The sequence below is a fragment of the Carcharodon carcharias genome, chromosome 12 (assembly GCF_017639515.1).
Source record: "Carcharodon carcharias isolate sCarCar2 chromosome 12, sCarCar2.pri, whole genome shotgun sequence".
Taxonomy (NCBI): domain Eukaryota; kingdom Metazoa; phylum Chordata; class Chondrichthyes; order Lamniformes; family Lamnidae; genus Carcharodon; species Carcharodon carcharias.
Genome location: NC_054478.1, coordinates 81690808 through 81703809, shown reverse-complemented (window position 1 = coordinate 81703809; position 13002 = coordinate 81690808). Strand labels below are relative to the sequence as shown.

The 13002-nt window shown below is 39.8% G+C and overlaps 1 protein-coding gene across 3 annotated transcripts in view; it reads left to right on the top strand.

The window, feature by feature from the left end:
• The window catches only part of ola1 (Obg-like ATPase 1), a 200616-nt gene extending 195413 nt beyond the window's left edge, over window positions 1-5203 (top strand). For all 3 annotated transcript variants that reach the window (XM_041201409.1, XM_041201408.1, XM_041201410.1), the window contains one exon: window positions 3938-5203. In XM_041201409.1, coding sequence (XP_041057343.1) covers window positions 3938-4039 — 102 coding nt within the window. In that variant the 3' untranslated portion in view covers window positions 4040-5203. The remainder of the gene's footprint in view (window positions 1-3937) is intronic.
• The last annotated feature ends 7799 nt before the right edge of the window (window positions 5204-13002 follow it).

The following is a 13002-nucleotide window of genomic DNA, read 5'->3' as shown; positions in this document are numbered from 1 at the left end:
TCTCTCAGCTGCCTGTCCTTTGTTTTATTAGGGTCTCCTGCACTATTTCTGTGTCATGTTCATCTCTACTAGGAGAAGGTTCACTTGACCAATTTTTGTGATGAAGGAGTTATCTTATGAGGAAAGGTTGAGCAGTTTGGCCTTGGAGTTTAGAAGAATGAGAGGTGATCTTATTGAAACCTAATACCCTGAGGAAATTAGTGGTGGATTTTTTTTTGTATTCATTTACGGGATGTGGGCATTGCTGGCTAGGCCAGCATTTATTATCCATCCCTAATTGCCCTTGAGAAGGTGATGGTGGGCTGCCTCCTTGAACCGCTGCAGTCCCTTTGGTGTAGGTACACCCACGTTGCTGCTAGGGAGGGAGTTCCAGGGTTTTCACCCAGCGACAGTGAAGGAATGACGATATATTTCCAAGTCGGGATGCCAAGAGGATGTTTCCTCTTTTGGGGAGAGGTAGAACCAGGGGACACAGTTTAAAAATAAGGGGTGTCCCATTTAAGACAGTGATGAAGAGAGACCTTTTCTCTCAGAGGGTTGTTAGTCTGTGGAATTTTGTTCCCCAGAGAGTAGTGGAGACTGGAAAATTGAATGTGTTCAAAGCTGAGTTCTATTTTTGATCAGGAAGCGAGTCAAGGATTATGGGAGGCAAACGGGAAAGTGGACCTGACATCACAATCAAATTAGCCATGATCTTATTGAATGGCGGATCAGGCTCGAGCCGAAAGGCATACCTCTGCTCCTGAGTCCTGTGTTCTTGAGTCTGCACTACCTTTGTGTCAAGAGGAGAGATAGTATATTATGTTTAAATCCTATTGCTGTTAGTAATTTGGTTCAGTTGATCCTTTACAGTTCCAATGTGAGCCTACCATAAATGGCTTGTCAAGGCATGCCTAAGGTTTAATACCTGACACATTTAAACATTGAAGTGTTTGTGATAGCATAATAGCTAATTTAGTTGTTTACTTTTTTGTAGCAAAATTGCAGGTTTAAATTCAATCGTTGCTGACCTTTCATTTGACTCCAATCAGTTGAGTTACTTGATCCCAACACGATTATTTGCTCAATTTTCAGAACTATCTTTTCGTTTGACTTTGTGAATTTCAACAGTTCACTTACCAAACACACAATGTTCAAAAGTGGACAGTCTGTTTGGAACACTGACCATGTCAAATTTATCCAAGCTTGTTGATAGCATTGAAAAAATATTTTGCTTACAGATGCTCACGAAGCAAAGAAGTAGGAGACCAATAAAGCTGCAAAAATGTCAATCCTACTTCTTGCTATTTGGAACAAATTTAATCAAAAAACATTTGCAATACAATCCTAATTTTAAGTAAATTATTTACTAGCCTTCATGTAAAATATTATACTCACAGTTGTATTTAATGGCTTGAATATATAGAGTAACTTAATTGTTTGAAACATTTGATTGTGGCAACAATTATTTTTCTTATTCAGTCCTTTGTTTCTGTACATGACATCTGCTATTATGATTCCAGCTTCCTATGCATCCCACTTCCTTTTCACTTGATGTTTAGCTGCAGAGCCTTCAGCGTTTGGGTTCAATCCTTGACAACATTCAACCAAAGCCCGTCCTGCCTTGCTTGCTCCCTCCCTTCCTTCAAAAGCTTCCTCAAAACCACCTCCTACAGTCCTAGCTTCCGATGACAACCCACTATCTTTTATCAATTTCTTCATCTCAGTTTATTTCTTGTCTTTGTTTGGAAAGTTCTATTGAGATTAAAGTGCCATATAGAGTAAATTATTGTAGTTGATTCAAAATGTATTTATATTGACATCATGTGTAATAGAAAGTTATTTATACAGAAGAAATGTACTTTTGAAAGATAAGGTGAGTATCTTTGCCACTTAAAGGGCCTAAAATATACTTTATGGAGAAGCTATAATATGACCCTATCTAGTAAAATCATTATTGGAAAGCATTTTGTGCCACCGGTTTGACTAATAGCACTTAATGTTTGTTCTGTGAACTTCACATTGAATGGCTCTGTGAGGGCTTTGTAGTCAACAGGGCTGTTGCATTATTAGCAGTCATATCTGGTTGTGAAATGCTGGCCTTTCCAGATGGCTGCTTTCAAGTGCAAATGAACTGGTCACACACTATCTAGCTTAATACATATTTAGGATTCACAAATAGTCATTACATTTTTTTAAATACTATTTCTGCAATGTAATAGGAATGGAATAAATGGCCCCCTGAACATTGAAAGGACAGTTGGTCTTTTAATTAGTTGTAGACAAAAGACCGTATTGTCTACAAATGAATAAATAAGTAATGCCAATTTCATTTTTCAAAATAATTTAAATCTGTATTGCTCGGTATATTTTGCTTTAATTTTTGCTCCTCATTATTTTAATATAATGAACAAATGTCATATTGCTTTAAATTTAATTTGCTTTATAGATTTTCACTTTAATACTGTTTTGAACTAAACTGTTTGTTATGCACAATTAACTTTTTGCTGTTTTTATCCATATAATTGAATGTCAATTTGAAAACGTCTCTGCAGGTGATTCTGATAAGCACAACTAATTGTTCTAAAGGCAACCTCAGACTTCTATATACTGTGGTTTATACATTCTAACCCAACAAGTTTTTTTCAGTTAGTTAGTGAGGACTTAAAATTACAATTTCCTTTTTTAACATTCAACATAACTTTTATAAAAGGAAAGGTAAGATGAGCATCACCAACATGCTGCAACAACACAGAATGGTAGAACTCAAAATTGGCACCTCTGATTCTACACGATGTTCAGTCTTAGCCTTGCCATTTGGTTTGGCGCCAGGCATTTCCATGGGAGGCAGAGAAAATCACAGTAGAGTTAGCTTAAACCCTGCCTCACATCAAACATCAGTACATTCAAGATTGCAAAATTTGTTGAATGGCTCTCACATCTATTCTCCCGTTAAGGTTCTGTCTTCTACATTACAACAGCCCCTTAAGAGGAGACAAAGCTACACTGAACAATGGAGAAAACTTGACTCCAATAATGGGCAGTAAATTAGGATTATATTTTTCTTGTATACTATGATGCAATTTTGGGGAGAGAGTACATTATAAAGGCCTAATTAGTCTTTCGGTGTCAGCCACAGGCTCAATTGGTAGCACCCTTGCCTTTGAGTCACAAGATTCTAGGTTCAAGTCCCACTCCAGGGCATGAGCACAAAAATAAATATACTGATGCACTAGTGCAGTACTGAGGGAATGTTATACTGTTGCAGGTGATGTCTTCTGGGTGAGATGTTAAACCAAGACCCTGTCTGCATGCTTGGGTAGATGTAATCGATTCTATGTCACTATTTTTAAGAAGTGCAGGGGAATTAGCCATGGTGTCTTGCCAGCATTTATCTTTCAATCATCATTACAAATACAGATTATCTGGTCATTATCACACTGCTGTCTGTGCACAAATTGGTTACCACCTACATTTCCTACATGACAACAATGACTAAATTTCAAAAATATTTCATTGGCTGTAAAACACTTTGAGACATCTGGTGCCCTTGAAAAGCACTACACAAGTACTAGTTTTTTTTCTGAGTTGTCATCTTGTACAGACTATTCACTAATAGATAAATTGCCACATTTTTCCAGCCTTAATTTTAATTTTAACTTAATTTTACAGCTGATGATCACACCAACATAAAGGAAAAAAATAATCAAAAATATTTACCTTTAGTAAAACCTCTCATGCCATCTATTTGAAGTTAATTTAAGAAATCTATGAAATTGACTGTGGAGTAGGATATGAATAAAATTACAGCTGGTAAATTAAATAATATTTTAAAATGACATGGATTTGGTCAGGGGAAAGAGTTGAAACTGAATTGTTTGTGAAAACAAAAATATATATTTGTGCCTCACCTATATCATGATTGTTTAATCATATCCATTTTTCTAATTGTTTGCAGAGTGCTGGAAAATATAGACAGCAAGGCAGAAATTACATTGTTGAAGATGGAGACATTATCTTTTTCAAATTCAATACTCCACAGCAAGCAAAAAAGAAATGAATTTGAAGTACAACTGCCTCCTGATATAAGCAGTAGAACATAATGGCCAAGAAGTTGCACACATTCAGACTTGCAAATAAAAGGACTTAACTGTATGGCTACTATGTAAAGGACAGATTGGTAACTGGCAACAATTTGCATAAATTGGGACTTTGACAGGATTCTGCTTATTAATATTACCTATGTGGATTTAACTATGCTCTAAAGCAACTGAACTATTATTGAATTTGCTGTTAATTTTTTTTAGATACATTTGGCTGTAAATCATGGTTCAGACCTGTCTGGGGACAGCCTGTTCTTCCTTTAATTATATCCCTCATGTTTATTCTGGATTGAGATAATGTTATTCCAATGAAAATGTAGGTTCACTAAATGTCGACAGCTTTAATTTAAGATTAGAGCTTTACTCTAAATTGGAACATTTCAAGAACCATATTACTCTCATGATACTTCATTAATCTCCATCACTAGATGCCAAATCTGACACATTTGACAGAAAAGACAATACCACTTGCTCCATTCTGAATCTACAGATAATGCATGTTTTACAGTACTCCAGATGTTTACAGTCAATAAAACATTTGACAAAAACAGTCTTGGTGTGTTTGGGGATGTCTGTATTGACTGACTGTGGTGTGTTAAATGTGATATGGCACCTGGTGGTTGCTGATTACGGAATTTAAAGACGTGGGTATGATACAGTAACTGTCACTGTGGGCAGCTTTTATTATATTTCAGAAATGGTTCTTTTCATTAAAAGATAAAGATTAGAGTACTGTGATTTATTGAAAGCATGAATAGGTGGACATTTGTTGTGAGAATAAGTAGTTTCATGTCTGTATTATGAGAGTTCATGATCTAGATGGGTGTAGTGCACAAGCATAAATTTATGCTTTTTTGGCAGACTTTTGATTTTTTGTGTGCAACTAGGAGATCCACCTCAGTGGCTTGCTTTTATTCCTTTACAGTTGACCTCCTTAGATATTTATAAATGCATTTTGTGGTGCTGGTGATTAAAGCTCCTTTCTACTAAATAATACATTTGTCACTAGATATGCTTCACATATTGCCTTTTGCTGAATTCCTAAGTTAGTGTTGAATACTGGTTTGTAACTTTGTGGAAATATTTATCATATGCCCTTCATTAAATTCATTCACTTTGAATGGATTTGCCATTGTAATTATTTTGATATCATTTTCCAGTAAACAAGCCATAAAGGAAAAGACAAAAACAAGCTGGAATCATAGTTCGTCAGCATCTGAAAGAGAAATAAATCAGTGAAGGATCATATTACCCTATCGTTTTCATCTTACAGATGCTAACTGATCTATGCATTTCTGTCACCTGCACTTGAATTATAGTCGACATTTTGGGTCTGTTTTTAATTCTAAGTGGATGGGTTTTGAATATTTTAAAATCTAAGCCTTTAGTTCCTGGTTTGTGCAATTACATCGAGAAACTTAGTTTGAAACTCTGCTTTTCAGCCACCTTGAAACTTTTGTTGAAATTTGCAGTGGAACAGTAATGAACAATTTTATGCCTGTGGCTGCTGGTGCAAACAAGGTATGTACCAGTGAATTGAAATTTGCCTCCTATTCAGAAAGAAGATTGTTTTGTTACTGCTAGAGCTTTGCAAGTCTGACAGAATGTGTATTCAAGAGGTCAGGTGGCACATATGGCATGATAGCATCATTATAAGGGTATAGAGACTGTTGCATTTCTTGTTCAACAAAAAAGACAATCATCTTGATACTTACTCTGAACTGACTTTATAAGAGGGAAAAGAGGGTAATTGGATATACTTAAATGTGTAAATCTGATAAACATGGATAAAATAATTCCTGCACTAAAATATCTGCATCGCCTCTACCATCCTGGAATAATCATAGGCACATGAGGGCCTGCAATCAAAATTGCAATAAAATAAATTTTATTGCCATAATAGATCACTTTGTCACAGAATTGAAGAACTTGTACCTGCGTATTAACAGACTAAGCAAAAGAGCTTGGGAGGCAAAAATATTTATACTAAATGGAGAGAATAAAATAAACAACTTAGTAAAGTGGACTTACAGGAAAAGAATAATCTTGCTGAGAAGACAAAAAAAAGTGAGGAGCTTAGAATATTTCATCAAGAGTCTGTTCTTCAGGTGTGAAATTTTACAGTGGATGTAATATTGATTGAAACGTACTTGGGGCTGAATAATATGTCATGTTTTGGTGGGCATTACCATCACTAAATCCCCCACTATCAATATTCTGGGGGTTACCATTGATCAGAAACTGAACTGGACTAGCCGTATAAACACTGTGCCTACAAGAGCGGGTCAGAGGCTAGGAATCATGCGGCGAGTAACTCACCTCCTGACTCCTCAAAGCCTGTCCACCATCTACAAGCCACAAGTCAGGAATGTGATGGAATACTCCCCACTTGCCTGGATGAGTGTAGCTCCAACAACACTCAAGAAGCTGGACACCATGCGGAACAAAGCACTCTGCTTGATTTGTACCATGTCCACAAACATTCACTCCCTCCACCACCAACGCATAGTAGCAGCAGTGTGTACCATCTACAAGATGCACTGCAGGAATTCACCAAGGCTCATTTAACAGCATCTTCCAAACTCACGACCAATACCCTGGATGGTGGCTTCTAGGTGGTATCAGGTCCATTTGAACATGTCTGGTACCTGGGAATTCTGGAGAATGTACAAATTGTGACTGCTGCCTGGGTACCGTGCACATATCTGCATAATTTTTCGATTGTGGTTACAGACCAACTGGACATTTAGGAATGATAACCCTTCCTGTTAATTAATGTATAGGGCAGGCCTGCTGGAGCTTTTATGGCAACTTGAGTGCTATCTATTGCTCCTTGGACCCTCAGGAACATGCCACAAAGCCTCTGGCTCTTTCCAGTTGATTGTGGTGATCCATAGAAAATGCTATGTACTGAACTGCTATTCAGAACATTGAGGCTGCGTTATGCCACTGAGGCCTTCCCAGGCTGCCTGAAAGGGAAAGAAATTCAGCGAAATAGTCATCTTTACGGCCACTGGCATTGGTTGACCACCAACTCAGTTGGAAGCATGAGGGTGACAGTTGGAAGCTATTTCCCCTGCAGCATCTCACGGGGAGAGGTCACTGTGGCTCTAGAGAGCCCGAGCCATCTCCGGCACTGTGTCTCTGATATCTGAAGGTAGCTCATTCTCTTCCTATGTACTTGATTTGCTGCGCCTCTGTTGCTGCAGCATTATGCCTGCATCAGCTTCTTGCTCAGGTCTGCCACCCTCATGCACCACTAATGCATCCTGAACCTCACCATCTGCCCTCTTCCTCTCTCTTTCAATCTCCTCCTACCCTCTTCCTCACTGGAGGATCTGTCTCCCACAGAGACCACTATTCCCATATTTTCATTACCAAGGTGGCTGAGATACAGTTGGACCTAAATTCACCTTTCTACAGGAAAAATTAGGCCTCCAAACAGCAAATGTATGCCTTGGAAGCACAGCTTTCAATATCAAGCAGCACTCTCCTCACCTTGATCTGCTGAGGTCAAACTAAGGACCCAGCTGGTTACTTTTAACCTGCCCTTACAATCTTTGTGAGAAAAATTAGATCCCCACCTGGCTTGATTCAGACTCTAAGCATTTTATTGCTCCCAGCATGTATTATTCCAGTCAATTGGGACACTAAATTGCTTATTTAAACTTGTTAATTAAATTTGAATAAGGTAGGTGGGCTCCCGGGTTTTAGGCCCGCTTGCCTACCATGTTATGTATGACGATGTCAGGGACGCAACCTGATGCCATTGCGCATGATAATAAGTCAGCATGGGTGCAGTACAGAACTGGTTTTGCACATATTATCCTGCCCATGGTGTGGAGAAGTGAATTTTGATCTCTTTCTTTCACAGGCACTGAAATAATTGCCAAAGTGCCTACCTGAAAGGTGCTGTAAAGTTAGGTTCGTATAGAAATTACTGATTTAGCACTTTTTCCTGGTTTTTCAATCAAGTTAGGGGAGTTAGCTTGGCTTGAAATAAATACTGAAGCACATGACATTTTTTTATTGTAACTGTTTTTCAGCTAAGCTTTGCATGGTTATTGAAGATTAATTCTCTCACTGATGTTAGCTAAAGCACTAAAAGATATTTTCCAGAATATGTATCAAATCATCAATAAGGCTAATGAAACGTCTGTCTTTATCTCAAGGGAACTGAAAAGCCAAGGAGAGGAAGTCTCTGGGCACCACACCGTAAGGATGGATGTGAAAGGCTGCAGTGCAGATTCATCAAAATTAATACTGGTGGTTTAAGGGTTAAAATATAAGGAGAGGGTGCATAAAATTAATTTGCTTTCCTCTGAGAATAGAAGGTTGAGGGGTAATGTAATCCAAGTGTTTAAAATAATAAAATGATTCAGTAGGGTAAATAAAGAGAATCTATTCTCTTTTGGAAATGCAGGACTAGAGGGAATTGAGGATTGAATTCAGGAAGCACTTGTTAAAGTGTAGTAGAAATTTAGAACCCGGTTCCCCCAAAACACTGTGGATGCTGGGACAATTGAAGCTTTCAAACCTGAGATAATGAGGCAAGAGTACTGAGGGATATGGGTCGAAGTCAGTAAACTAAGTTGAGGTACAGATCAACCAGGACTGAACTGAGATAAAAACAAAAAACTGCGGATGCTGGAAATCCAAAATCCTGGGACACCCTGGTCCACTCCTCCATCACCCCCAACCCCCACCTATGGCACCACCCCATGCCCACGCAAAAGATGTAACACCTGCCCCTTCACTTCCTCTCTCCTCACCGTCCAAGGGCCCAAACACTCCTTTCAAGTGAAGCAACATTTCACTTGCATTTCTCCCAACTTAGTCTACTGCATTCGTTGCTCCCAATGCGGACTCCTCTACATTGGAGAGACCAAACGTAAACTGGGCGACCGCTTTGCAGAACACCTGCGGTCTGTCCGCAAGAATGACCCAAACCTCCCTGTCGCTTGCCATTTCAACACTCCACCCTGCTTTCTTGCCCACATGTCTGTCCTTGGCTTGCTGCATTGTTCCAGTGAAGCCCAACGCAAACTGGAGGAACAACACCTCATTTTTTGACTAGGCACTTTACAGCCTTCCAGACTGAATATTGAATTCAACAACTTTAGGTCTTGACCTACCCCCTCCATCCCCACCCTTTCTGTTTCTTCCCCCTTCCTTTTGTTTTTTCCAATAAATTATATAGATTTTTCTTTTTCCCACCTATTTCCATTATTTTAAAATATTTTTAAATCTTTTATGCTCCCCCCACCCCCACTAGAGCTATACCTTGAGCGCCCTACCATCCATTCTTAATTAGCACATTCGTTTAGATAATATCACCAACTTCGACACCTATGTGTTCTTTTGTTCTGCTGTCTGTGACATCTTTTGATGATCTGCTTCTATCACTGCTTTTGCCTACAACCACACCATCCCCCTCCACTTGTCTACCCCCACCCAAACCCCCCCCCCCCACCACCACCACCACCACCTTAAACCAACTTATATTTCACCCCTTCCTGGGATTTGCCTAGTTCTGTCGAAGGGTCATGAGGACTCGAAACATCAACTCTTTTCTTCTCCGCCGATGCTGCCAGACCTGCTGACTTTTTCCAGGTAATTCTGTTTTTGTTCAGGACTGAACTGAGTTGTTTCCCAAAGTATTCTGCGTTTGACCTCCTCATTGTAGAGCAGACTATTTTGTGAACAGAGTACAGTATCGTAATTTGAAAGAGTAGTTGTTTCACCTTGAAGGAATGTTTGGGACTTTGGGTGGTGAGAAGGGAGAGGTAAAAGGGCAGTTTACATCTCCTGCGCTTGCAAGGAAAGGTGTTCTGGGAGGTAGTGATTGAGAAGTGGACCAGGGTATTGCGGAGCGAATGGTATCTTCAGAATGCTGCAAAGGGAGGTGAAGATGTGTTTAGTGGTGGCAGAAATGTTGGAGGATGATCTGTTGACAACGGAAGCTGGTGGGATGGAAGGTGGAGACAAAGGGAACCCTATCACAGTTCTGGGAGGGAGGGGAAGGGGTGAGAACAGAAGTGAGGGAAATGGGTCGGACATGGCCAAGGGCCCCCTCAACCATGTAGCAGGGAGGGGCACGTTTTGAAGGCAAATGAAGACATCAGAAGTGCTGGTATAGAAGGTTGCATCATCAGGACAGATGCCTCAGATAGAGCAACTGGAAGAATAAAATGGAATCCTTGGAGGAAGCAGGGTGTGAGGAAGTGTAGTCAAGGTAATTGTCAAAGTCAGTGGGCTTATTGTGAATATTTGTTGATAGCCTATCCTCAAAAATGGAGACAGAGAAGTCGAGGAAGGGAAGAGTCAGACCATGTGAAGGGAAATTGTAAGCCAAGTTGGTGAAGTTTTCCAGTTCAGGGCAGGAGCAGAAAATGGCACCATTACACAATGAACTGGGAAAAGAGGCGAGGAAGGGAGGGAGGGGGCCTGAGTAGGACTGGAACAAGAAATGTTCCACCTATCCCACAAAAAGCTGGACAAAGCTCAGACCCATGGGGGTACCCATAGCAACACCTTTTATTTAGAGGAAGTGAGACAAGTTAAAAGAGAAGATTTTCAATGAGAGAACAAGTTCATCTAATTGGTCTGTTTTATCAAATAACAAATACAACTTTGTGCGGAGTTATTGAAGACTTAACTGACTACCAACTATGTTAAATGGATGTTTGCTATTCATTTTCATGTTTAAAGAGATAAAGTTGTGGAGTTTAGATTTTCTAGAACACATTTGGAGTTGGCAACATGTGACTGACCACGCTGGAGATTCACTGTAATGTGGATTAGCTGCAATAGTATCAGTGGAAGAAGGGTGTGTTAAAAATAAATGCACATGGGGAGGGTAATGATCAAAATAACCTTTATTTAGTGCAGTTTTGACAATGGCATTTTGGCAGCATAACAAATGATGAACTATTTTATACCAGCGGAAAGAAAGCACGTACTATTGGCCCACGTTTAATGTGCGTGTATCAGACCCCAAAAATGTCCATTGCTATTTGTGGAATATTTAATAGAGATATGGATTTTTTTAAACAAGATAATGAACAATGCACATTCAAAACAGATTTTATGAAATGAGATTGTGTCATCTGATGCACAATTGACATCTTTCTTTAATGTCCTAATTAATCCCAGGAATTAACCACATGGTGTACTGCGGGCATTGGCAGACCATTAGATTTTCATTAACTTTCATAGATAACTCCAGATCAGATTTTAGATTAAATAGGTATGCTGGGAACCATTCATATGTGAATATGGGAAACTGTCAGTATAATTTAAATGGTTGTTCATTTTTCATATTTTTAAAACAATTTTCCTTTAACAACTTTTTCAAGAAACATAAACGCAGAGTGTGTCTTGCGTCAAATCGCTGTTCCCTATAACTCTGTGCTCGCTGATCCTGGTCCAGCAATGCCTCTATATTAAAGTAACCATCCTTGTGTTCAGATTCTTCCATTCAATGTCCCAATCCTATCACTCTTAACTTCTTCCAGCTCTACAACCTTTCAAGTACTCTACATTTCTCCAATTCTGACTTTTTGTGCATCCCTGCCTTCCTTTCACTGATCATTGACATCTGTGCCATTAGCTGCCTAGACTGGATTTCCCTTCCTAAACTTTTCCACCTCTCCTTCTTCCAAAGGCAACATGAGGAAAATCTTTTTTGTGCAGCGAATGGTTAGGATCTGGAATGCATTGCCTGAGACAGTGATGGAGGCAGATTCAACTGTAGCTTTCAAAAAGGAATTGGATAATTATCTGAAGTGGAAAGATTTGGAGGCTACGGGGAAAGAGACTAGCTGAGTACTCTTGCAGGCAGGCAGCATAGACATAATGGGCCAAATGGCCTCCTGTGCTGTAACCATTCCATAATTCTTTAAGATGCTCCTTTATCACCTCCCTCCTTGACCAAGCTTTTGGTCACGTGTTCTGTTGGCCCAGATTTTATAGTGATAATATAGTGAGATTGTCAGTGTTCACAGTCATTACTTCACTAAAGCTGACAGAAACTTCAGGAAACCCTTGTACACAGAATAACACAGAAATCCAAAAGTTGCTGTCAACAAGTCTGCACTTATCCATAGGATCTATAATTAATTGGAAATTATTGAACAGGTGAGACCTTCCACTCTTAGACTTTTAGTCATACTGTAGAAATTCTTTCAAAAGTTACACGGTGTTGAATGAGGTGTTGTCGTCGGCTCTCTATTCAAGAGAGAATCTAACCATCGCCCCTTGACGTTCAATGGCATTACCATTGTTGAATCCCCCACTATCAACATCCTGGAGGTTACCATTGACCAGAAACTGAACTGGACTAGCTACATAAATACTGTGGCTACAAGAGCAGGTCAAACGCTAGGAATCCTGCAGCGAGTAACTCACTTCCTGACTCCAAAGCTTGTCCACCATCTACAAGGCACAAGTCAGGAATGTGATGGAATTCTCTCCACTTGCCTGGATGAGTGCAGCTCCAATAACACTCAAGAAACTCGACACCATCCAGGACAAAGCAGCCAGCTTAATTGGTACTCCATCCACTCCCTCCACCAACATTGAACAGTGGTAGCAGTGTGCACCATCTACAAGGTGCACTGCAGAAACTTGCCAAAGCTCCTTAGGCAGCACCTTCCAAACTCACGACTGCTACATCTAGAAGGACAAGGGCATTAGATACATCGGGACACCACTACCTGGAAGTTCCCCTCCAAGCCACTCACTATCCTGACTTGGAAATATTTTGCTGTTCCTTCACTCTCGCTTGGTGAAAATCTTGGAACTCCCTCCCTAACAGCACTGTGGGTGTACCTGCACCACATGGACTGCAGTGGCTCAAGAAGGCAGCTCACCACTACCTTTTCATGGGCAATAAGTGCTGGCCTAGTCAGTGATGCCC